Source organism: Hyla sarda, chromosome 7 (genome assembly GCF_029499605.1).
Source record: "Hyla sarda isolate aHylSar1 chromosome 7, aHylSar1.hap1, whole genome shotgun sequence".
Classification (NCBI taxonomy): Eukaryota; Metazoa; Chordata; class Amphibia; order Anura; family Hylidae; genus Hyla; species Hyla sarda.
The window spans coordinates 233091482-233119108 of record NC_079195.1 but is presented as its reverse complement, the minus strand read 5'-3'; the positions used below and the strand labels follow the sequence as shown (position 1 = coordinate 233119108).

The 27627-nt window shown below is 49.4% G+C and overlaps 1 protein-coding gene and 1 non-coding gene across 4 annotated transcripts in view; both read right to left on the bottom strand.

Moving 5' to 3' along the window:
- The window catches only part of CCDC17 (coiled-coil domain containing 17), a 78754-nt gene that overhangs the window by 18728 nt on the left and 32399 nt on the right, over nt 1-27627 (bottom strand). For all 3 annotated transcript variants that reach the window (XM_056533079.1, XM_056533080.1, XM_056533081.1), the window contains exons 10-15: nt 13302-13513; nt 13005-13090; nt 9116-9331; nt 7759-7981; nt 7570-7680; nt 4812-4966 (exon numbers count right to left, since the gene is read on the bottom strand). In XM_056533079.1, the coding sequence (XP_056389054.1) occupies nt 4812-4966; nt 7570-7680; nt 7759-7981; nt 9116-9331; nt 13005-13090; nt 13302-13513 (1003 nt within the window). The remainder of the gene's footprint in view (nt 1-4811; nt 4967-7569; nt 7681-7758; nt 7982-9115; nt 9332-13004; nt 13091-13301; nt 13514-27627) is intronic.
- LOC130283638 (U5 spliceosomal RNA) lies at nt 3815-3929 on the bottom strand. Its single transcript, XR_008846759.1, has one exon. It is a non-coding gene; the product is annotated as a U5 spliceosomal RNA (small nuclear RNA).

Here is a 27627-nt window from a genome sequence, read left to right as displayed (position 1 = left end):
CTAAGAGGAAAAGAACATGGGCATCTGTTGCAGCAAAAGCCCTGAAGCCAGCCCCAGAAGGCCAAGAACAAACCGGCTAAGAAGGAGGGTAAGAAGGCGAAATCTGTCACCACCCCAGCCCCTACCCTGCCCCAGCCCTTCCTGTCCCCGGCCCCTCCCACCAAGGAGACAGCTTTCCACTATCCCCCCCCTGAATTCAGGACTGCTGTCTCCTGTCCTCTGCCCCACCTTGCCTCCTTTCTCTCCTGGCCCAGCAGCACCTAACCCACCTCCAGCTGCTGGTGCCCCGTCTTTGGAGGAATATCCTTTGCTTCCTCCCCCAGGCACCAAGCAGAGGAAAAGGAAAGGACAACGCAGAAGATGAGTCCGACAAAAAGAAGATCATTGAGGCTTGCGAGACTCCCCTGCATTCAGATGTTGAGGAAGAGGAGATGGAGCAGGCCATAGTACAGACGGTGGAGCAGCTGTTCGCTGACCCAGAGGTCCACCAGCTGTTGGATGTGCCACAGAACCCTGTCTACGATGAGTTTTTGGAAAGAAGTCTGGAGAATCAATGGAAGCTGATAGACATCGGCGAGGAGGATCCGCCCGACCGGAGTGGTAACTAGTATCGTCTGCACTAACTCCTGGGCGGGGGAGCCCATACAGCTCATCAATGTGTACGCCTCTCCTGACGGGGGTGGTCGTCTGGAGGTTTTCCAGACCCTGCGGACCCAGCTCGCAACCACTAGGGCGGTAGTGTTGGGTGGGGATTTTAACTGCATCATTGAAGCGGACGGGCGCAGTTCCAGCACATCTGCCAGACTGGACCCTTCCTCAAAGCTGCTGATCGAGATGGTGACAGAGGCATCCTTGCAGGACGCTGTTGGGTCCATTGGGAAAGGCCCCGTAAATTATAAGTGGAGCCTCCCCGATGGCTCACTCCGTTCTCGGATAGACTTCCTATTCACGTCTAGAGCGGTCAAGCAGGTTAAGCATTCTATGGTCCTCTGCTTCTTCTCTGACCACAGGGCCATTCAATTTCAGGGGGTTGTGGGCCATGGTTTCCCATCTGGCCCTGGCTCCTGGAAGTTGAATTCTGGCTTCTGGTTCAGGAAGGAAGGCGCAGCCCTCAAGTCCTGGCAAGACCGACTGGCTAAAATGAACTCAAAGATTGCACTTTGGAGCACCAGACAGCTTTTGATTGAGGGCAAAACACTTGTCTTGCAGAGTGAAGTTTTATCTGTGCTACAGTACACCGCACAGGCCTGACCCCCCCCTTGCCACCGTTTGCAGGGCCATCACCCGGACCGTGTTTCGCTTCATCAGGGGAAAAATGGACAGAGTTAAACGGACTGTTATGTACAAGGAGCCCAGCAAGGGTGGAAAGGGAGTCCCCGATATCCCCACTCTGCTCCGGGCTTCTTTTGCATGTGTCAGCGTGAAGAGGACTTTGGTCGAAAAGAAAGGCTCCACGGGCAGGTCCATGTCCCGTCTGTTTCTCCTGCCCCACTGGAAGAGGATCGGCTGGGACAAGTGGGACAGCTCCATCTATTACAACTGGTACACTCCCTAGTACTATGGGGATGTTTTCCGGTTCATAGGGGAACACCATCTGGAGGGACTCAAGCCCAACTTATGGAAGCCTAAGACTGTTTACAAGCTCATCAGAGCTAAGGACTTGCTGGAGCCAGTTCCAGGGCTCCCTAAGGCCATGGCAGAGATTGTTTGGGACAATGTAGCCTCAGCAAGGATAATTAATGGACACAAGGACTTGTCGTGGATGGCCATTCAGGGGGGACTATCTCTGAGGTCATTCATGCATTTCCGTGGCATGTGCAAAACCAGGTACTGCCCCAGGTGCCCCTATGTGGAGGAAACATCTAAGCACGTCTTTTGGCAGTGCCCCTTTGCACATGACCTATTGAACACCCTGAACCTGAACTTAGAGACTCGGTACCCAGGAACTACCTATCGTACCATTCGGTGCTTTATGGACTTTTTCCTGGGGTTCACGACGTGGAGGCCATCCGGGAGGCCTGGCGCCTTATGAACTGTTTTAAGGATGCTATATGGCTGGCCAGGAATCGGCTCATCTACAACAGGGAGGACATGTCCGTCCAGGACTGCCGCAGGCTGGTGCAGAGCCGGCTTAGAGGCTATTCTATCTTGGACTGTCCGGACGTCGATGAAGAAGAGGTTTAACGCCCCTCTGCTTCCCCTACCTCCCCATACATTGGCCTAGTAGTTTGACCCTGTGATCCACCCCCACCCCCAGCCCTATTGTTCCCATGCCCCTCCCCGATCACAGACTGTAATATGCTGTTGTTTTTTTACTTAGTTTTTCCGATATTGAGTGATGGAGCGGAGTGGTAGTGTAGCATGTGGTACGGTGTATAGCTTAGGGAACCTGTGCTGTATATTGTACTGTCATGCTTTGTGCAATTGTAATTTATTGTATGATTTGTATTGACGACCGAATGACGAATGAAGCTCTTTCGATATCTTTACTAAAGATTTCCGTGGAGAGGAACAATTATGAGTTTCATATAATTTTTTGATGCCCGGCGGTAGCTGGGCTTCCCAGTCATGGTAAAAAGCAGATTGATCAGCAGAGGAGAGATGTCAGGGATCTGCAGAGCTGGCGACGCTCCTCACATGATCTTCACCAGTGCGGCTGGGACGTGAGAAGCCGGAGGAGACTCTAGGAGGATGAACTCTACAGCCCGAACAACAATCATCAAGATGCTGCATTATATGTCTGTGTTATACAAATCCTCGCAGAGTCTATGCGGCAGAATGCAGAGGTCAGAAGGATCACCGTACCAGGACCTGACCGTCAAGTGGCCATAATTTTTTGATGCCCGTTGATAGCTTCCTTTTACTGGTTAAATGTAGATTGATCCTTGTTTGTGCTACAGAATTTCTCACAATGAAGTTTCTCTATTCGGCAATATTCCGAGGCTGCAGAGGTTCGGGCTTGGAGAAATGTTCTGCTCTTATGTTGACCTGATGTACTTTGATATTTTCAGCATAGTGCTAGTGAACGGCTGGAAAACTGGCCCCTTTCCGGTCGTCTCTGGGGTCAGATAAGGTTGTCCTCTTTCACCTCTTTTCGTTTGTGCTATAGAACTCCTCGCAAAGTCATCCAGCAGAATCCCGAGGTTAGAGGGATCACTGTACTGGGAGCAGACCATCAAGTGGCCAAGTGTTCACTGAACATGGATGACATGACCGTCTTCTGCACTGACCGGTGTTCAGTGATGGTCCTCATCCAGTCCTGCGAAGAATTCAGTCAAGATTCAGGAGCAAAAGTAAATTGTGAAAAGTTGGAGGCCATGCTCTTCGGAGAGTGGGCTCAGACACCCAGTGACCCATTCCCCTTCTCCATCCAACCGGACTTTACCATGATCTTGGGAGTCTGGTTTGGGAAGGAACTACCATGACGTCTTGGCAGGATTGTGAGGCCAAAGTCAATTCAAAGATTGGATTGTGGAGCATTAGACAACTCACAATGAGGGATACGCACCATGCTGCTTAATGAGACTTTGCCCGTGCTCCAATACACGGTGCAAGCCTGGCCCCCTCATTTCACTGTATGCCGGGCCATTACCAGGACCGTCGTTGGCTTCGTTTGAGGCTCCAAAATGCAGTTAAATGGAAAATCATATAGAAGGAGCCACGCAAGGTGGTGAAAGGAGTCCCAGACATGGCGTCTCAGAGTCTTCTCCGGCTTCTCCCATCCCAGCTGCACTGGTGAAGATCATGTGAGGAGCGTCGCCGTCTCTGCACATCTCTCCTCTGCTGATCAATCTGCTTTTTACCATGAATGGGAAGCCCAGCTACCGCCGGGCATCAAAAAATTATATGAAACTCATAATTGTTCCTCTCCACGGAAATCTTTAGTAAAAGGCGAAAGATTTTTTCGATATGAAGAGAAACCAGAGTATACAGTATATCGCGCCCGGCACTACCCAGGCTCCGCACTCCGCTCATCACACACATGGAGAGGACGGAATCCATGTCTGTATTGTGTATATGCTACATTCTACATCATCCGGATACAATGTATCTCATCTGTTACTAAACTTTATAAAAAGAAACATAAACATTAACACGGGTAGATGATAGAATCCATGTCTGTACTGTGTATTACATTCTGTTACATATACACAAAAGTTACAGCTACAAAGTTTGAGAACACATTAGGTGCATCCTGGGTAAATATGGAAATCAGGTCAGCAGGACGTCACACACTATTCAGGGCTGTCACGTGGTCGTCTATTATTCCTGAGGCCGGTGATTCCCACTTCCCTTCCCCCGTATTGCTGGTCCATTGTGCTGTTGTCTGCTGTGAAGGTTTATAGACTTTGTTGTAGTGCAGTGTGTGTTGGATAGTGCGGGGTCTTTAGCCTTTTTGCTGTGTGTTCTGATGTGAAATAAGCCGCATCACAGGAGTAAAGCAGCTGCATTCTCCCCTCTCATGAACGCTCGGCTGAGCTGAGTGTGCATGTGGTGATCAGGAGATATTGAGGTCAGTTTAACGAGTGTATGGGAGGCTATTGTCATATTATTATTAGATTCACTGGGGCATATTCATAGAGGCTTGTATGGCGTACGTGTTATTTGGTGTAATGTCTGGTGATTGCATCGCACCTATAGATCAGTCTGCTCTGAACCTGGATGACCACATTCTCCCACCATTCTGCATCCTATGGACCCTAGCAATCACTATTTGCTCATTTATGTTGGTGAGTTGCACTTTTGGGTGTTGGGTAATCACTGAGGTGATTGTTCTCCGCAGACCGTATGTCGGGGCAGTGCCGTCTCACCTCTGACTGGGTTTTGGCTGAGGCAGCTCCTGGATCGGGGGTGGATCAACATAGTCAGTGAACGGCGTGAGAGCCAGGTGAAAAGAGCTGGGGGGCTGCTGGTGAGCCGGCGGGGGCACAGGGTTATCCATGGCAGCTGCAGTCAGACCAGGTATCTGTGTGTAATAAGAAGGTGAATGTTAGGAGGATTTCACAAATAGAGTATTCTGAAAGGTGACAGTGTCCGGCCCTAAGGGTCACCCTGCGGGATCTTCTGATTAGGTCATATAATGACATATAGTTGTGATGGGGGGGGGGGTTCCTTTAAAACAATCTGGAGAAGCCGCGCTCACTCTGAAGGACCCCCACCTGCCTGTGCACTATTAGGGCATTATATTTATTTAGAGGTACACAAAACCTACCCCCGATATGGATTAGGGCTGCATGATATATCGAAATCGCAATTTGCAATTACCTGTGGCGGTGGCCAGGTACCTTATCCAGGGATGTGGAATTCCTATCGCCCGACACCCGGGAAATGCAGTTCCAGGGGCTGGGCGGGTTAATTTTTCAGGCCTCTATCCCAGCTTCAGGCAAGCAGGGCTGGACCTTAAAGCCCCCCAACAAGTACGGCAGTGCTCAGGGTGTATGGCACTGGCTACTGACTCGTGTCCACTCCATACCTGGTGACTCCCAGATAATTTCAGCGGCGTCTAAAGAGACATGTAAATGCCCCCCGGTGGGATAGTGGGGTAAATCACCTCCCACCCCTATCTAATGATTCCTCCTAAAAGTCCCCTAAGTGTCAAAAACAGTTTAATAAAAGCTTAAAAGACCTGACCTACCGTATATACTCGAGTATAAGCCAACCCGAATATAAGCCGAGGCCCCTAATTTCACCCCAAAAACCCAGGAAAAGTTATTGACTCGACTATAAGCCTAGGGTGGGAAATACATCACCCCCCCCTGTCATCATCCCCCCTCCCTTCAATCAGTGGTCTTCAACCTGCAGACCTCCAGATGTTGCAAAACTACAACTCCCAGCATGCCCGGACAGCCATCGGCTGGGGGTTGTAGTTTTGAAACATCTGGAGGTCCGCAGGTTAAAGACCACTGCGGCCTTCGTCATCATCCAGACCCCCCTTTAGTTTTCTACTCACCTCCCCTCGGTGGGAAGGAAGGGTGAGCTGGTCCGGGCCTCCTATGCTGCAGGGACCATCTGGTGGGGAGTGATAGTTGTTCCGGGCTGTCCATCTTCACCGGGAGGCCCTCTTCTCCGCTCCGGGCCGACCCCGGACTAGTGACGTTGCCTTGACGATGACGCACAGGGACGTCCCTGTGCGTCGTTGTCAAGGCAACGTCACTAGTCCAGGGCCGGAGCGGAGAAGAGGGCCTCCCGGTGAAGATGGACAGCCCGGAACAACTATCACTCCCCAGCGGACAGTCCCTGCAGCATAGATGGCCCGGACTAGCTCACCCTTCCTTCCCACCGAGGGGAGGTGAGTAGAAAACTAAAGGGGGGGTCTGGATGATGATGAAGGTCGTAGTGGTCTTCAACCTGCGCACCTACAGATGTTTCAAAACTTCAACTCCCAGCATGCCCGGACAGCCGATGGCTGTCCGGGCATGCTGGGAGTTGTAGTTTTGCAACATCTGGAGGTTCGCAGGTTGAAGACCACTGAGAAGGGATTGACAGGCGGAGAGTTCACTCGAGTATAAGCCGAGGTGGGCGTTTTCAGCACGAAAAATCGTGCTGAAAAACTCGGCTTATACTCGAGTATATACGGTACATTAACTCCTTCCATATTAAAAGTTCAAATCACCCCCTTTTCCTATATAAAAAAAAACCCCATATAAACATAATAAAAATAAACATATTTGGTATCGCCCCATGCATAATTGTACTTTTAAAATATAACATTATATATCCCGTACGGTAAACAATGAAAATGTAAAAACAAATACCCCAGAATTGCTATTTTCCCAGAAAAAAAAGTAAAAAGCGATTAAAAAGTTAGATCAATACCAAAATGGTACCGATACAAACAACAGATTATAGTACAAAAAAATTAGCCCTCATGCAGCCCGGTATACGAAAAAATAAAAAGTTACCGGGTTCAGAAAATGGCAATTAAAAAAAATTCTGAAAAAAAGTTCTGAATTTTTTCTTTTTTTTAAGTAAAATATGACGGAAACCATACTAATTTGGTATTTATGTAATCAGGCCGACCTAAAGTATCAAAATAACATGTTAACTTGACCACAAGGTAAATGGCGTAAAAATAAATAAATAAATAAATTTAGCTAAATTATCTTTTTATGGAAAAGTTATGGAAAAATAAAAGGTGTCCTTACAAAGTACAATCGCATATATCAGAATCGCATATTGAAATAGCAATATTTACCTCCGTAATCGCCTATTTTCCCCAAATCGTGCAGCCTTACTATGGATACACAGTGATTTTGACGGGGTCGCCATGTTGGTCTGATGCGTCACGGCTAGGGTGACTAAATGGGGTTGTGCTGGGGCCCACAAGTGGACACAACCGTGACCGGACAGTTGCAAGAAATCCATCTGGGATAGAGACTGTGAGTTTCGGCCACTGGTTGGTTGCAACGCGACCCCAGTCAGTTACCATAGTTCGGATGCAGCACAATCCATTCAGAGCGACAATGGCGATTTTTGGCAAAGCAACCTGTATTGTGGCCAAAATGGTTGTGTAGCCCTAAGCCTTACGGTCAGAACAATTCATATTGCGCAGTATTGACTGATACTTACCAGCGGAGGGTACTGGTAGAGCGATGAATTCCTGGGGTCTATCTCCGCCATGGACTGGAGATCGGCGTCTCTGGCATTGATGACGCGGACATAAAGTTCTGCTTTCCCAACCTGCAGAGATGACAATGGTCACAAGTGTTGCCTCTGCACTCGCCAGTTACCTACAGCGGGGCGGCGCTCTCTCGTTACCTGCGGGACTGTGTTGAGCTGTCCGGTGCTCAGGCCCGGCCGTAGGGGTAGGGCCCTCAATGGCAGCTTCCAGCGGCCGCTCAGGACCTGGTTATGCTGATCGAACAGATCGAGCTTCGTCCACCCGGAAGACGACAGGTGCTGAACCTCCTGGCCATAGGGGTTAAATCCTCCGGCCGCCTGAAGCTCCGTGACCAGAGAGATGGAGGAGGAAGGCCGAACCCTGCACCAAGCATAGATTCAATCACCATGTATCACTTCAGGTAAATGTATGTTTCCATTCACTGGCAGCAAGCAGTTATCAAAATGGCGAAGGTTTAAAGCACTAAGTAGATTAGAAAGTTGCAGAAGCGGCTGTGGGAGTTGTAGTTTTGCAAAACTGGAAGCATTCTGGTTTAGGATCACTGCTGCTGCTTCCACTGTTGCAAAATTACAACTCCCTGCATGCTGCTGGCTGTCGGGGCATGCTGGGAGTTGTAGTTTTGCAATGGTCGGAGCAGCACTTTATGTTTTTAGCTAGTGATCCCCAACCAGGGTGCCTCCAGTTGTTGCAAAACTACTACTCCCAGCATGCCCGGACAGTCTTAGGTCAGTGTTTCCCAACCAGGGTGCCTCCAGCTGTTGCAAAACTACAACTCCCAGCATGCCCGGACAACCTTAGGTCAGTGTTTCCCAACTTGGGTGCCTCCAGCTGTTGCAAAATTACAAGTCCCAGCATGCCCGGACAGCCTTAGGTCAGTTTCCCAACCAGGGTGCCTCCAGCTGTTGCAAAACTACAACTCCCAGCATACCCGGACAGACTTAGGTCAGTGTTTCCCAACTTGGGTGCCTCCAGCTGTTGCAAACCTACAACTCCCAGCATGCCGGACAGCCTTAGGCCAGTGTTTCCCAACCATGGTCCCTTCAGCTGTTGCAAAACTACAACTCCCAGCATATCCAGACAGCCTTAAGTCAGTGTTTCCCAACTTGGGTGCCTTCAGCTGTTGCAAAACTACAACTCCCAGCATGCCCGGACAGCCAATGGCTGTCCGGGCATGCTGGGAGTTGTGTTTTGCAACAGCTGGAGGTCCACAGTTTGGAGACCACTGCCATTGACTTACATTGTTAGTTTGTCTCGGTCTCATTCCAGCAATCACATTCAGACCACGACGGATCCAAACTTTTAACATATCCCTAGAATGCGTCAAGTTTTTTTTTTTTTTTAAAGTGACAGTGCCTATTTAGGACCACGTAGAGTCAATGCTTGTCTTGTGTGGCACAGAGAATCCTTTTGCCAATATGGATGTCACATAAAACCCCCAGAGGGGGGTAACTAGACAGCAGGAGGTGATATAAGTATAGGGAAGGGGGGCAGTACCTTGGAATGGGTTGCTTGGTCCGTAACATTGCGATGTTCCCTCTGGGGTTATTCGCCAGGTGTTGAGGAGCGTTCCACACCTCGCACAGGGCGTCTGGGAGCGGAGAAGGTTGCCCCATTCTGTGCCCATTACTGTACAGCCCGTTCACCAGCCGCACCTTCTGGAACGTCGGCTCCAGGCCCAGGATGAAGTCGTAGAAGATGACGAATCCGGCCCTGTCAGTGTGAACAGGACAATTCACTACAACCACCATCATGTACATACTGCACAGTCACACAGCAGCACTACAACCACCATCATATACATACTGCACAGTCACACAGCAGCACTACAACCACCATCATGTACATACTGCACAGTCACACAGCAGGACTACAACCACCATCATGTACATACTGCACAGTCACACAGCAGCACTACAACCACCATCATGTACATACTGCACAGTCACACAGCAGCACTACAACCACCATCATGTACATACTGCACAGTCACACAGCAGCACTACAACCACCATCATGTACATACTGCACAGTCACACAGCAGCACTACAACCACCATCATGTACATACTGCAGGGTCACACAGCAGGACTACAATCACCATCATGTACATACTGCAGGGTCACACAGCAGGACTACAACCATCATCATGTACATACTGCACAGTCACACAGCAGCACTACAACCACCATCATGTACATACTACACAGTCACACAGCAGGACTACAACCACCATCATGTACATACTGCACAGTCACACAGCAGGACAACAACCACCATCATGTACATACTGCACAGTCACACAGCACGACTACAACCACCATCATGTACATACTGCACAGTCACACAGCAGCACTAAAACCACCATCATGTACATACTGCACGGTCACACAGCAGCACTACAACCACCATCATGTACATACTGCAGGGTCACACAGCAGCACTACAACCACCATCATGTACATACTGCACAGTCACACAGCAGGACTACAACCACCATCATGTACATACTGCACAGTCACACAGCAGCACTACAACCACCATCATGTACATACTACACAGTCACACAGCAGGACTACAACCACCATCATGTACATACTGCACAGTCACACAGCAGGACTACAACCACCATCATGTACATACTGCACAGTCACACAGCAGGACTACAACCACCATCATGTATATACTGCAGGGTCACACAGCAGCACTACAACCACCATCATGTACATACTGCACAGTCACACAGCAGGACTACAACCACCATCATGTACATACTGCACAGTCACACAGCAGCACTACAACCAGCATCATGTACATACTGCAGGGTCACACAGCAGCACTACAACCACCATCATGTATATACTGCAGGGTCACACAGCAGCACTACAACCACCATCATGTACATACTGCAGGGTCACACAGCAGCACTACAACCACCATCATGAACACACTGCAGGGTCACACAGCAGCACTACAACCACCATCATGTACATAATGCACAGTCACACAGCAGGACTACAACCACCATCATATACATACTGCAGGGTCACACAGCAGCACTACAACCACCATCATGTACATACTGCACAGTCACACAGCAGGACTACAACCACCATCATGTACATACTGCAGGGTCACACAGCAGCACTCCAACCACCATCATGTACATACTGCAGGGTCACACAGCAGCACTACAACCACCATCATGTACATACTGCACAGTCACACAGCAGCACTACAACCACCATCATGTACATACTGCACGGCCACACAGCAGCACTCCAACCACCATCATGTACATACTGCAGGGTCACACAGCAGGACTACAACCATCATCATGTATATACTGCAGGGTCACACAGCAGCACTACAACCATCATCATGTACATACTGCACAGTCACACAGCAGCACTACAACCACCATCATGTACATACTGCACAGTCACACAGCAGCACTACAACCACCATCATATACATACTGCACAGTCACACAGCAGGACTACAACCACCATCATATACATACTGCACAGTCACACAGCAGCACTACAACCACCATCATGTACATACTGCACAGTCACACAGCAGCACTACAACCACCATCATGTACATACTGCACAGTCACACAGCAGGACTACAACCACCATCATGTACATACTGCACAGTCACACAGCAGCACTACAACCACCATCATGTACATACTGCACAGTCACACAGCAGCACTACAACCACCATCATGTACATACTGCACAGTCACACAGCAGCACTACAACCACCATCATGTACATACTGCACAGTCACACAGCAGCACTACAACCACCATCATGTACATACTGCAGGGTCACACAGCAGGACTACAATCACCATCATGTACATACTGCAGGGTCACACAGCAGGACTACAACCATCATCATGTACATACTGCACAGTCACACAGCAGCACTACAACCACCATCATGTACATACTACACAGTCACACAGCAGGACTACAACCACCATCATGTACATACTGCACAGTCACACAGCAGGACAACAACCACCATCATGTACATACTGCACAGTCACACAGCACGACTACAACCACCATCATGTACATACTGCACAGTCACACAGCAGCACTAAAACCACCATCATGTACATACTGCACGGTCACACAGCAGCACTACAACCACCATCATGTACATACTGCAGGGTCACACAGCAGCACTACAACCACCATCATGTACATACTGCACAGTCACACAGCAGGACTACAACCACCATCATGTACATACTGCACAGTCACACAGCGGCACTACAACCACCATCATGTACATACTACACAGTCACACAGCAGGACTACAACCACCATCATGTACATACTGCACAGTCACACAGCAGGACTACAACCACCATCATGTACATACTGCACAGTCACACAGCAGGACTACAACCACCATCATGTATATACTGCAGGGTCACACAGCAGCACTACAACCACCATCATGTACATACTGCACAGTCACACAGCAGGACTACAACCACCATCATGTACATACTGCACAGTCACACAGCAGCACTACAACCAGCATCATGTACATACTGCAGGGTCACACAGCAGCACTACAACCACCATCATGTATATACTGCAGGGTCACACAGCAGCACTACAACCACCATCATGTACATACTGCAGGGTCACACAGCAGCACTACAACCACCATCATGAACACACTGCAGGGTCACACAGCAGCACTACAACCACCATCATGTACATAATGCACAGTCACACAGCAGGACTACAACCACCATCATATACATACTGCAGGGTCACACAGCAGCACTACAACCACCATCATGTACATACTGCACAGTCACACAGCAGGACTACAACCACCATCATGTACATACTGCAGGGTCACACAGCAGCACTCCAACCACCATCATGTACATACTGCAGGGTCACACAGCAGCACTACAACCACCATCATGTACATACTGCACAGTCACACAGCAGCACTACAACCACCATCATGTACATACTGCACGGCCACACAGCAGCACTCCAACCACCATCATGTACATACTGCAGGGTCACACAGCAGGACTACAACCATCATCATGTATATACTGCAGGGTCACACAGCAGCACTACAACCACCATCATGTACATACTGCACAGTCACACAGCAGCACTACAACCATCATCATGTACATACTGCAGGGTCACACAGCAGGACTACAACCACCATCATGTATATACTGCACAGTCACACAGCAGCACTACAACCACCATCATGTACATACTGCACGGTCACACAGCAGCACTACAACCACCATCATGTACATACTGCACAATACGCCTCTGATAACCTGCAGTAATCTAGAGAATTATACAATCGGCTCCTTACACCGGGTCATATGGGGCCGGGCCCAGCGCATCCAGGGGCTCCACCATATGTCTCTTCACTGTGGGGCTTAAAGGCCGCATAGAGTCCTAAAACAGAAGAAATTCTGGTCAAACAATAGCGCCCCCTGAGGACAGGCTAATAGAAGAACAGGACTAAAAATAAGATAATATATCCCTGACCATATAATCATAGACCAAGACCAAGGTGACGTCCGATATCCTATTATAAGAAGATTGTGAGAGGAGTAAACGGGGCCGACGTCTCCTTATACCACACAATTACATGGCGGCCACTCACCACACCCCCCAGGGCTATAGTTGGCTCTGGTTTTCCTAGAGGTTGTCCAGACGGGTGCATCGGGGGTGGAAGTGGAGGCTGGAAAGGTGGAGGCCCATGGGTCCCCCGAGGTGGCATCCGGGTGACATCCCTTCTGAGCATCTCAATGTCCGCCTGGAGCTGAGACATCTGCAGAATGTGTTCACGTTGTAACTCAGCGACCTCAGAGTCCCCTGTGAGGAAAGAAACATTATATTACTGATCCTGTATTATACTCCGGAGCTGTACTCACTATTCTGCTGGTGAGGTCACTGTGTACATACATTACATTACTTATCCTGTACTGATCCTGAGTTATATCCTGTATTATACCCCAGAGCTGTACTCACTATTCTGCTGGTGAGGTCACTGTGTACATACATTACATTACTTATCCTGTACTGATCCTGAGTTATATCCTGTATTATACCCCAGAGCTGTACTCACTATTCTGCTGGTAAGGTCACTGTGTACATACATTACATTACTTATCCTGTACTGATCCTGAGTTATATCCTGTATTATACTCCAGAGCTGTACTCACTATTCTGCTGGTGAGGTCACTGTGTACATACATTACATTACTTATCCTGTACTGATCCTGAGTTATATCCTGTAGATCTTTTATTAAAATTTCAAACATAACAATAAAAAAATTACAAAACATAAACATATCATATCCGACAGAACATTTCAATATAATGATCATAAAACCAACACAATAGCATAAAATACAACACCGGTCCACCCCACACTCATTCCTGCACACAAACAAATATATACAATATTTACAAAAGACATATTCCTATAATACCCATAATACCCATACTATACTAATAAACTATATACACTAATATACACTAATACTAAATGTGAATTTCCTGGCCCAGTTGCAAAACCAAAAACCCAATACCAGTAATATACCAAAAAGAATAACAACAACAACAATAATAATATATACAAAATAATAAAACCCAACACAAACAAAATAACACCACTTTTTTTTTTTTTTTTTTTTTTTTTTGGCCCTGAGCTGGTCCCGCATCCCATGCCCCCAGTACATGTTACCAGACGTCCATGAACCAGTCCAGGATTTTCTGTATATATAAAAGTCCCACACAAACCCCCTCCCCCCTTTTTAACCCACCACCCAACCTAAACTAAACCCAAACCCCAGGTGGCATCACACAATATATACAATATATACATTACATAAAATATACACAGACTAACAATATATACAATACATAAGTATACAAATAGACTACAACAATAAATACAATAACAAATACATATAACAATATAAGCCAAACAACAAACCCCTAAAGCTCAAGTTCAGTGCCTGCAAGCCCTATATTACCATAAACCAACTGCTCAAAACAAAAAGACTAATGTGCCAGCATCAGCCCACCACCAGGGGGGGACAACAGGCTAAGGCACTTTAAAGGCAGAGCCCCTCCATAGACGAGAGGCCCTGCCAGCACCCAGCCTCTCGTACTCCAGAGAACGCACCTTCACCAGGTCACCGAGAATGTTCCTAACCACCACATCCACAGGGAGGATTTTACGCTGCGTCGACACTAAACACCGTGCGTTCCACGTGTAGTACCTAACCACTGAGCTGACTAGGAATAAAGTGCACCGGTCCCAGCCTCCAAGGTTTCTGAATGCCCCATAGGCCCATTCCGCATAGGATAGACTGGCCAGCCGAGGCCAACCAATGGAAGCGCCCACCCTGGTGTAAACCTCTGTGTTAAAGGGACAATGAAGCAGAAAATGCTCCATGCTTTCCAGCATGCCTCCACACTCTTCGCGGGGACATCCCCGGTCATCAGAGCTCCTGCACTTCAGATTGTCCCTCACACACAGTTTCCCATGGAAGCAGCGCCAAGTCAAGTCCCAAAACTTCAAGGGGATCCTGATAGAATTCAAAAGCTCTAAACCCACCTCCAGATCCCGACTTGGGCAGTCCTTGAGCGCCAATGGCCTCTGGAAATGAGAAGACAGGACCCTCTTGTCAAGAAATTTCCTCGACAGAGTCCTAATCTCCCACATCCCCAGAACCCACCGACGAATAACCTTCAGAACCGGGGTAGCATAAGCCGGGAGATGCCCGTGTGGTGTGCGAAGATCCTTCACTTGCCCTCCTGTCTCCCATTCCTGGAAGAAAGGCTGAAACCATCCCCTACAGGAGGATACCCACGGAGGAGCCCTCTCTGACCAGAGGTTTGCTATATTGGTCTTAAGAAAGGTATTCACTAGGAACACCACAGGGTTGACCATACACAACCCCCCTAGTCTCCTCGTACGGTAAGTAACCTCCCTCTTCACTAGGTTCAGTCTGTTCCCCCATAACATCTGGAAGAACACACTGTAGACCCGGGTCCAAAGAGGTTCTGGCAACATGCATACACTGCCCAGGTATATCAGTAAAGGGAGCAGGAATGTTTTGATCAGGTTAACCCTTTCCCGGAGGGTCAAAGACCAACCCTTCCACTGATCCACCTTCTGAGCGGCGATCTTAAGCCTGCTGTCCCAGTTTTGTTTGGGGTAATCCCCTTGGCCAAATTCGATGCCGAGAACTTTTGCAGATTCCTGGGGCCCTGGAAGGGCGTCCGGGAGATCAAAACTAGGATCTCCCCCTCCCAGCCAGAGACTCTCGCACTTATCCCGGTTGATCTTGGACCCGGATGCCTCCGAGTAGCGGTCCACCTCTGACATCACCCATTGGCCTTCCTCTTGTGAGGAGACAAACACGGTGACATCATCAGCATACGCTACCGCCCTCAGAGCCAAATCCGGCACCGCCAGGTCCATTCTCACCCCCGCCAACGGTCCACAATCAATCCTCCTAAGGAAAGGATCAATTGCAAACACGTACAGCAACGGGCTCAAAGGACAACCCTGACGGACGCCAGACCCAACCTCAAAAGAGCGGCCAATCCAACCATTCACAAGCGGGAAACTCTCTGCCCCTGCGTACAAGATCTTAAGCCAATCAACAAACCCCCCCGGCAGGCCATATCTCAGAAGAACAGACCAGAGGTACTCATGGTTAACCCGATCAAACGCTTTTGCCTGATCCAAGGACAGCAAGTACCCCTTCCAGTGGCCAGCACTAAATGTACTGCGGCCCGGAACAGAGCAATTCTGAGCCCCCGAAAGGAGCCGGGGTGCAAACTCCACCAGCCGGTTAAACAGCACTTTTGCCAGAATCTTTCGGTCCACATTGAGAAGCGCTATGGGACGCCAATTCTCAATGTGGAACGGGTCTTTACCCTTTGACAGGATGATCAGCGCTGACCTCCTCATTGACTTTGGCAGAGTGCCCGAGGATAGACACTCATTAAAAACCGCAGTCAAGAGGGGAACCAAAGTGTCCTTAAAGGTCTTATAGAACTCAGATGTTAAGCCATCCGGACCGGGTGACTTCTTGAGGGCAAGCCCATCAATAGCCATCCTGACTTCCTCTTCCCGGATCATCTCTGTCAAAACGTCAAGAGAGGGGTCTACTCCTGGTTCAGGGACGGTTTCAGCCAAGAAAGCTGATACCTTATCTCGATCTAGGTCCTTCCTTCCCAAGAGGTGCGAGTAGAAGGATCTGACGACCTCCAAGATCCCTGATCTGGACCTTTTCAAGGATCCCGTACTATCAATCAGTCCTGAGACTATTTTACTATTCACTGACATCTTGCAGTTTCTGTAAGGGTCAGGCGAGCGGTACTTCCCGTAATCCCTCTCAAAAACCAAAGATGCGTGCCTATCGTACTGACACCTCATCAGCAAGGATTTCACTCTGGAGATATCCTCTCGGCTACCTCCAGTCGAGACAAGGTTCTCAAGTTTCTTCCTCAGGCCCTGGTACAAACGGTACCTGTTTAGGCTTCTGAGGCCCGAGAGCTGGCGGAAGAATCTCGCAACCCTTTCCTTGAAGATCTCCCACCACTCTGACTTACTGCTACAAAGGCCCAGCAATGGTACCTGGCTCTGAAGAAAATCCTCAAAGGACTGTCTTATCTCCGCTTCTTCCAAGAGAGACGAATTCAGCTTCCAATAGCCTCTGCCCATCCGGGGGGTCTCTGCAACATTCAGAGAAAACAAAATTAAACAGTGATCGGAGAACTCCACCTCAACAACAGATACTGCTGAAGAGACGGCCTCCTCCTTTAAATAAAACCTGTCTATCCTAGACCTACAACTACCCCTATGATAGGTGAATCCCGCGTGGCCTGGGGTGTACCGGATGTGGACATCCACCAGGCGAGCCTCACTTGCTATGCTATTAAGGGCGACGCTATCATAAGTCAGCTTGTCTCTGGCACCTCCCCTGTCTTGGGGCCTCGTGACAGCATTAAAGTCCCCTCCAAAGACCACCTGCCGACTTGTAAAAAGATAGGGCTTGATCCTCCTAAAGAGACACTTCCGGTCCCACTTAGACTGTGGGCCGTAGATGTTAATAAGGCGAAGTTCTTGTCCCTTCATGAGGACATCTAAGATCAGGCACCTCCCCATTTCTAACTCGATAACCCGTCGGCATTCTACCGCTGCGGTAAAAAGGACCGCCACTCCGCTATACGGCTCGGCCCCAAGAGACCAGTAGGAGGGCCCATTCCTCCACTCTCTTTTAGCCTTGTAGATAGATGACATATCTGTTAGCCTGGTCTCCTGCAAAAATAAAATATCAGCATTAATATGGGCAAAAAAATCATAGGCCGCAAATCGAGCCGTATCTGACTTTATGCTGGCAACATTAATGGATGCCAGGGTCAACGGAGAGGGTGCCGCCATCAAGGGTGATTGAGTTAGACAGCTTTCTTTTTCCCACCATCCTTCCCATCCACCCCACCACCCTCCTCATCAGATGATGGTTTACCCCTTTTAAGTGAAATAGATGTGTCCATTTTCCCTTTATATACATTTTCCTCGTCCCCTGACTCTGGGCCTGTCTCCCCCCCTGAAGACATAGATTCCCCAGGGAGAGAGGACTCAGCGTCTCCTGTGAGCCCCACCGCAACATCCGGAACCTCACCCCCAGCCACCCCCTCCTCCGAAGAGGAAATGTCGCGGAGGGCTCGGAACCGGTTGGAGAGACCAATCAGAGGGAGATCAGTTGTACCTTCCTTTGGCATCTGGCAGGTGGGAGAAGATCTTACATCTCTCCTTTTCTTATTCTTCCGAGTACCCCGCTTTGTTTCTGCCCATCCCCCACTGTCCTCATCCGCGCTCCCACCATGGGAGGACAGTGAGGAGACGGCATCCCCCTCTTTGTGGATCCTTCCAGTCTCCTCATCCAGTTCACTATCCCCCAGGGCCTCAGCAGTAAAACTGGCCGCAGGGACAGGATCAGGAGTCACCCCAGTTGGTTGATGCTCCTGTGAGTCCTGAATCTCCCTGTCCCTTTGACGCTTCTCGAGACGCCTCAGTTGGGCAGGCGTCTTCTGCTTACTTTTCTTCCCTGGCCCCTGCACCCCTTCATCCCCGACAGCCATCCCCCCAGCAGAATCCACCTCACGGCTTACTCCCACCGGGGCAACAACCGCGTTGACAAAGGAACGAGGGCAGCGACTGAATGGGTGACCTAAGTCACCACACAGGTGACACCTAATCTCTGCACAAGATGTAGCGAGATGGCCTATTTCCCCACACAGAGTGCACTTCTGCACAGTGCAATTGGCACTAAAATGTGTGGGGTCACCACATCTGTGACAGAGCTTCGGCTGACCCTGGTAGAAGATCTGGATACGATCCCTTCCGAGGAAGGTCGCAGATGGTATATGGGTAACGGTGTTTCCTGAACGCCTAAGCTTGACCATAAACGTCCAGGCCCCTGACCAGATGCCATATTCATCCCTGTTCTTTTTTGGGACCTCCACCACCTCACCATACCGACCTAGCCACGTCATGATGTCAATACAAGAAAGCGATTCATTACGGGTTAAAACGGTCACCTTCTTGACATTATTTTGGCGAGACACTGCCTGAATGGCAAAGTCTCGCCAGCCGGGCTCATTCTTTACCAACTCATAATTCGACCAGAAGAGCTCAAGCCCCTCCGGCCGAACAAAGCTGATATCGAACTCAGGGGTACCATAAGGATGTATCAAGGCATAGATGTCAGCTGCCTTAAAGCCCAACTTCAGCAGAAGCTCAACAACTTTAGATCTTGGAGGACATGTATCACTGCCTCTCCACCTCAGCCGGACCACATTCCTACGGAGACCACCTGGCCCGGCTGTAGGGAGGGACCACACATTATCCCCCCCTCTTTCCTCTCGGAAGGCTGAAAGACCATGTCTCTCTATCCAGAAGGATAGATCAACCTCCCTACCCTCTACATTGATCGATCTCTCCCCTCTCCTTAAGGCCCCCAGGAGACGCTGCTGCAAACTGTTCTCCCCAGAGCCAGAGGACGAGGAAGCTGCCCCCCTTAACCCAGCGGTGACATTCGCGTAGCTGCGGATGGGTGCTGCCACCGCTGGGGGTGCAACTGGACCAGGCCCTACATTCCCACCACTAATCTGTGCCCCTTCACCACCCTCCTCCACATAATCCATACCCAAACCATTGACCCCTATTTTAGCTGATGTGCCCCCCATACCTCCACCCGTGCTACAGCCCAAACCACTATTCAAAGCCCCAGACAGATTTTTAGTAACAGATGAATTATTCCCCTCTTTCACACCCTCAGTCACTCCAACATTAACCTCCACATTCATACTGGCTGGACCGGTGCGTTCTGGCGCAGATTTTGTACTGTCAGCATCACTGGGTACCAGGGCTGGAGCCATCACCACAGGACAGGTCACCGGTCCCTTATACAAGGACCGGGAAGCCTGCCTAGCCTGTTTATTAGCGGCCCCAGCCCTGTTTTTACCAGTACCCTCCGCCTCATCCGTACTAGAATGTCCAGCTCCTGGGCGCCGCTGATCTGGATCAGCGGCGCCAATGCAAAACAAAAGTTTTTTTCTACTTTTGGGAGAATCTATTTTTCCCTTAGCCACCACGACTACCTCCGGCACTGAGTCACCCCCCTCTCCCACAGGGGAGCGAACTACAGCACCGGAGTCTGCCTCTATGCCCACCGCTGGGCCGCCCTCACTGTACGGCCTTTCGGCCGATGCCTTCTCTGCTCCATCCCTGCTACTGCAAACAGGCATGGAGCTCTGCGCCCTTTTAGTATCTGTACTCTCCCCGCACCTTTGCACCGAGTCCACCACAGAACACGGGCTGGGCTGGGTAACGGGGCTTGCACAATGAGCTGACCCTGCGGCCGACTCAGGGTTTACAGGGAGGGGGGTGTAGATGTAACTCACCACTTCTTGCTGCTTTGGCTTGGTCTTCTTTTTCTTCTTACCCCCAGGTGCCTCATTTGGGAGCTCATCTCCAAACACCAGGTTCTGAGGACACACTGGGGATTCCAGCATACGTATCTGGGCCATTAGCGCCCCTCCCTGGTAGCTGCTGTCACTGTCCTCCCCTGAGTCGGCAGGTGATACTGCTGGTTGCTGTGCAGGGGGCCCACTGTACGGGGCCTGCTGCTGTTGCGACAGGCCACCAGGTGGATCTGGCTGTTGTTCTCCCTCTATCTCCTCCTCATCATCCACCTGGCTCTCAGGTTGCAGCCCCATCAACCTTTTATTTTTATCTTCTTCTGTCACCCTGAAGCGCTCCTCATTTTCCAATTTCTCTTTAAATGGACCACTCTTCGCCAGTAATTCTGCTCTCCTCTCCTCCAAAGCTTGTATTTCAGCCATAAGTCTTTTTATCTCTGCCTGGATCTCTGCCTTTTTCCTCTTAGGAGATACCTTGGCTCTGGCACGGGCACAGCGAAGTCCCTCTCCGAGCCTCCTGATGGCCTTACAGGCGTCTTCATACTCACGGAGGTGACTTTTTACCCGGGACGTATAGGTGGAAATAGACTCCCGGGTCCTCAGCACTCCCCAGCCTTCCTCACTGAGGTCGGCTTCACCTCCGTGAGTACTCTGCCTCCTTCCTGATGAACCCAGCTTTCTGCTGGAAACACCCAGCTTTCCCGAGGTGGATCCAGCCTTGGAGCTCCTCACCTCTGTGGGGGGAGTTGGAGCAGCATTGCTGCGACTCCTAGTAGAACGCCTCACCCCCAAATCCTCCGATGTTCCGGCCGCTTGCTGGCTTCTACTGCTCCCCTGCGGCCTAGTCCGAGGAGCAGAAGCCTGGGCCTCGCCTCCCTCACTCATGCCTGGAAACCCACTCCCTCCCTGGGGAGGAGGAAGCAGGCCCCAGGTGGAACAGGTGGAAATCCCTGGAGCTCAGGAGACACAGCAGACACACACAGCACAGCTGAAGCACGACCACACCCGCAACTAATTGGTCAGCACTCCAGAGCTGTACTCACTACTCTGCTGGTGAGGTCACTGTGTACATACATTACATTACTTATCCTGTACTGATCCTGAGTTATATCCTGTATTATACCCCAGAGCTGCACTCACTATTCTGCTGGTGAGGTCACTGTGTACATACATTACATTACTTATCCTGTACTGATCCTGAGTTATATCCTGTATTATACTCCAGAGCTGTACTCACTATTCTGCTGGTGAGGTCACTGTGTACATACATTACATTACTTATCCTGTACTGATCCTGAGTTATATCCTGTATTATACTCCAGAGCTGTACTCACTATTCTGCTGGTGAGGTCACTGTGTACATACATTACATTACTTATCCTGTACTGATCCTGAGTTATATCCTGTATTATACTCCAGAGCTGTACTCACTATTCTGCTGGTGAGGTCACTGTGTATATACATTACATTACTTATCCTGTACTGATCCTGAGTTATATCCTGTATTATACTCCAGAGCTGTACTCACTATTCTGCTGGTGAGGTCACTGTGTACATACATTACATTACTTATCCTGTACTGATCCTGAGTTATATCCTGTATTATACCCCAGAGCTGTACTCACTATTCTGCTGGTGAGGTCACTGTGTACATACATTACATTACTTATCCTGTACTGATCCTGAGTTATATCCTGTATTATACTCCAGAGCTGTACTCACTATTCTGCTGGTGAGGTCACTGTGTACATACATTACTTATCCTGTACTGATCCTGAGTTATATATCAGACAGGAGGCTCATATCTTATGCATTAATCTTTCTTTATTAATGCCCATAGCAGAAAACTATCTTTGTTTATATAATTCTAACAGAAAAAACTTTTCTTCTTTGAAAACGATGAAACAGACTACATATCCCAGCAGTCCTTGCAATCCTGATAGCCACTCCTATCCCAGTGACTCTATATAAAGGGCTGCCTTAGTAACACTCCTCCTCTTTCTTTCTGCTCATGGCAGAGATAAGATAAGTATTCCTTCAATTCATGTATAAGTTACTTCTTAATTTGTTCCTACCTGTGCAGTGTATTCAGAATTGTTTTGTGTTTACACTTAACACTATCTTACTACTCTCTCTTTAAATATTTTATTCTTTCTTTTCTATTCATTCTCTCTTTTTCCCTCTGGGCTTCTGCCCTGTTATATCATAGGGAGAAGGGAGCTGCTGTCCGCGCGTTCGGGCGCTCTTCTCCTCCCTCCTAATCCTGTTTTCTTTTCCCCTTTTTGCCTCATACTCTTACCTTTAGACGCCATCTTGTGAGCGTCCTTTTACCCTTCCCCCTTCTTCTTCTCCTTCTTCCCGCCGCGGCTACGACTCGCGCGCGCGGTCAGGGAAGGGGGCGGGCCCTCCGTGAGGCGCGGTCATTTACTGACCAATCATAGAGTTTCTCAGCCGTAACATCGCGAGATTACGGCTGAGAACACCCTAGTTCTGTACCTCCTCTTCACCGCATCGCCAGTCTGCTGCGAGCGGTGAGGAGAGCGGTACCTACAGATTGTATAGTGAGTTCAACCTTGTTCTGTGCTGCCCTGAGAACTTAGTTTGCTCAGTGCAGTGCGCTTATAGTTATACTCTGTTGCTCTAGACTGTAGTACATATACATTACTATAGCCCTAATTAGTACTAGTATATATTGGACTTCATGGCAGAAGGAGCTAACACCTTACCCAGGGAGATGACAGTGGATGATTTTCCATCTGATTCACCTCAGCTTCTCACAGCTGCCCAAATTCAGGACCTCATCAACAGATCTGTGCAGGCTGCACTGTCCTCTGCTGTTAACCCTTCCACCTCCCAGGTTACAGAGAGTAATGTTAAGAAAGGGAAAGCTCCTTTCAAACGCAGACACCTTACTGCGTATTCCGACTCCACGGCAGGGGAAGTAGAATTGATGCATAAGACCGGACCCAACATGGCCGGTCAACCCAGCCTTCCTGAGCAGAATCCTCAACGACCCTTGACTCACAAGGAGATACCACATAAACGCCTTAAGTCCCTTAGGCGAGCAAAGCCGAACTCCTTTAATGATACGTCTAATGACGAATCTTCAGAAGGATCCGAGGTGGCAGTGACCACAGATTCTGATACGGAGATTGAGGAAGCTGGGCTTATGTCTGACTTAAAAGAAGTCGACCCTGACTTGCCTTCTGAGGCTATCTTAGATTCCCTAGGGGAATCATTCTTCAACCCGGATGCAATATCGCATCCGCGGTCAGGTGACTGGGCACCCCTACCGCAAGTATCACAATATGTAGAACACTGGACAAGGAGGACCCTGGACAGGGTCAATAGGAACAAACTGAGGGCAGAATGCCCCAGGCCATTTGTCCCCAAAAAGGTGGCCCATACACCTGAAATTGATCCAGTACTGTTAAAGTACCTGCTTAAAAATGGCAAGTATACCAAAAAAGGTATCGAGCGCTCATTTAAGGCGATACAAGATCGCATTTTAGACTTGTTGGGCCCTCTGACAAAAATATTAAATTTATCAGAACAAGCGGCTTCCACAGATGACCCCGTGGACTTGACCCAATTAAGAGGTTGGGCACAGAGGGCCATCTGTCTCCTGGGTTCGGCCAATACTACATGCTCTACTGAGCGACGCAGGTCGATATTAATGAGACTCGACCCCCAGTTGTCTCATTTGGCTGAGACTGAGCCGGGACCTTCAGCCGAAGGCCTCCTATTTGGAGAGGATTTGATCAAAAATATAAACAAATTCGTTAGTCTGTTCACCAGCCTTGACAAGGCTTAATCCTCTCTTAAAAAGCCTGGTACTGGGACTAAGGTTTTTCACAAGGCCGGCAGGTAGGGGTCGCTCTGCCGGCCGTAACAATTATTACAGAGCTTATTCCAGACCCCCCGCTCAACCTTACGCTACCGCTCAACAGCAATATCCAATCCCTGTGGCACAACCGGCCCCCTTCTTTCCCCACGAGGACGCCCCTGGAGGGGACGCGGAGGCAGAGGATTCCCTAGATCTCGTCCGCCCACTGGTGAGTATGATGCCACATTACCACACACACATACCTGTGGGGGGCAGGCTACAGTATTTTACCCACGTCTGGTCCACGATTACAGCAGACACGTGGATACTAGCAGCGGTAACGGGCTATCACATAGATTTCCTCTCTAAAACCGGTCATGAACATCAGACCGCATCCCATTCATTTTTCTCCTCCAAATGTACGCCTCATAGACTTGGAACTAGAAGAACTCATATCAAAACAGGCGGTAGTAGAAGTCGACCCCTGGTCACCCGGGTTCGTAAGCACTCTCTTCTTAGTCAAGAAGAAAGACGGAGGTTATCGGCCGGTGATAAACTTAAGACAGTTAAACCAACATGTGACGTATCGTCACTTCAAAATGGAGGGGATCCACTTACTGCGAGACCTTCTGATCCCGGGAGATTGGATGGTCAAGATAGACCTAAAGGATGCATACCTAACAATTCCCATGCATCCTGCCTCTCAGCAATTTCTAAGATTTCTATGGAGGGGCAGAATGTGGCAATTTACTTGCCTACCCTTCGGTCTTTCATCAGCTCCATGGTGCTTCACCAAAATAATGAAACCCGTCGTAGCCGCATTGCGATGCAGAGGTGTACGCCTGATAATATATCTGGACGACTTACTAATTATGGCACGTTCCAGAGAGCAAGCCAGTCTGCACAAACTGTGGACAGTGACATTACTGGAGGACCTAGGTTTCCTCATCAACCACAAAAAGTCAGTACTCTCTCCAGGTCAGGAGATGGAGTTTTTGGGGTTCTTAGTAGACACCAGACAGGCGGTACTACGTTTACCCAAGTCCAAACTGGCCTTGATTCGCAAGGAAATCAGAGCAGTCTTGCGAAAAGGCCGAGTATCGTTGAGAGTGATCTCACGTATAGTCGGTCTGCTAGCGGCCTCCATTCAGGCAATTTTTCCGGCCCCGCTTCATTATCGGGCTCTGCAACGCCTCAAGACCCTACACTTACGGCAGGGTCTGCGTTACGCGGACGAGGTCACTCTTTGTCCGGAATCGGAGGAAGAGTTACGGTGGTGGCTTCGGCATGCCATCGAATGGAGCGGCAAGACGATCTTCAATTCCAGCCCGGACGTGGTTTTGGAGTCGGATGCGAGCCGACAGGGCTGGGGGGCCCGGTGTGGCCACTCCACCACAGGAGGGACATGGTCCGTCGAAGAATCTTCCCTCCATATCAATGCACTGGAACTCCTGGCGGCCTTTTTCGCCCTCAGGAGCTTCCTCTCTCAGAGGTCCAACTGTTGCGTATTACTACGCATGGACAACGTGGCGGCGGTGCAATACATCAACCGCCTAGGGGGCACGAAATCCAAGATGTTAGCGGACATCGCGTCCGAATTTTGCCATTTCTGCCTTTCTCGCGACATTATTCCGATAGCGGAGTATATTCCAGGTGTGTCCAACTCCGTGGCAGACTGGAATTCCCGATACCTTACAGATTCCAGCGACTGGACGCTGGAACGATCTGTGTTTCTAACGCTTCAGGGTCTCTGGGGTCCGTTCCACACGGATCTTTTCGCCTCACGCCTCAACCGACAGTTATTCCTCTTTTACAGCTGGAGGCCGGATCCGGAGGCAGTAGCAGTGGATGCATTTCGCCAAACTTGGCCGACAGGGACGCATTATGCGTTTCCCCCCTTTCCGTTGATCACCAGGCTTCTTCTTCAAATAGTCAACCAGAAGGCGAGGGTTGTTCTGGTCACTCCTTGGTGGCCGACGCAACCGTGGTTTCCTCTGATTCTGGGGATTTCGATGGACTATCCCAGATTACTTCCCCACTCACCACATCTTTTGACGAATCCAACCAAGGGTCAACACCCGTTGGTGCTGGAGGGCAAACTACCTCTCCTGGCGTGGTTGGTTTCGGGGTGCCGGACCCAAGTGGAGTCCTTTCACAATCGGCTAGAGATCTCCTCGCCTTGGCCTGGGCCCCAGGGACTAGATCGGCATATCGATCTGCCTGGGGATTGTGGGTTCGTTGGTGTGATCAACGACAAGTTAATCCCGTTCAGGCACCTGTTTCATTAGTAGTGAACTACCTGGCGGAATCATGTGAATCGGGAAAATCATATAGTTCCCTCAATGTATACAGGTCCGCCATCTCGGCATACCATTCTCCGGTGGACTCTTTGCCTGTAGGCAAACATCCTTTGGTGTGCCGTCTCCTACGCGGCGTAAAATTTAAACGCCCTCCGCGACCACGTTATCAGACCACTTGGGACGTTGCCAAGGTGTTACAGATGTTTTCCTCGTGGGAAGACAATGATTCCCTTTCCTTGAAGGTTTTATCCTTCAAGCTCACGACTCTATTATGTCTGGTTTCCATTAAAAGGGTATCAGATGTGAGAGCCCTCGATATTTCCAGGCGACAATTTTCGCCAGAAGGGGTTAATTTCTCAGTGGTTCGTAGAACCAAAACCAGATTGCACTCGGTTTTCTACCCCTGTTTTCCGTCGCATCCACGACTTTGTGTTGTCCGATGCCTGCAGGCATACGAACAGCGCACGGCGACTCTGCGTTCCCCCGACTATTCCCAGTTACTTGTTTCATATGTCCAACCACACCATCCAGTCTCCTCGGCCACTCTGGCCAGATGGGTGAGATCAGTGATGGAAATGTCAGGGATTGATATTTCCCTTTTTGGCGCCCACTCTACTAGGGGAGCTATGGCCACTAAAGTGGTTACTTCAGGGGGTTCGCTGTCAGACCTTCTATTGGCAGCAGATTGGTCTTCAGAGTCGACCTTTCGTCAATTTTACTTTAGACCGGAGGATCATGTCTCTATGTCTGTCCTTTGATCTGAATCATTCTTTAATTTGATGTCTATTTTATGATGCAGCTTTAAACTTGCATAAGATATGAGCCTCCTGTCTGATATATAAATCGAGATT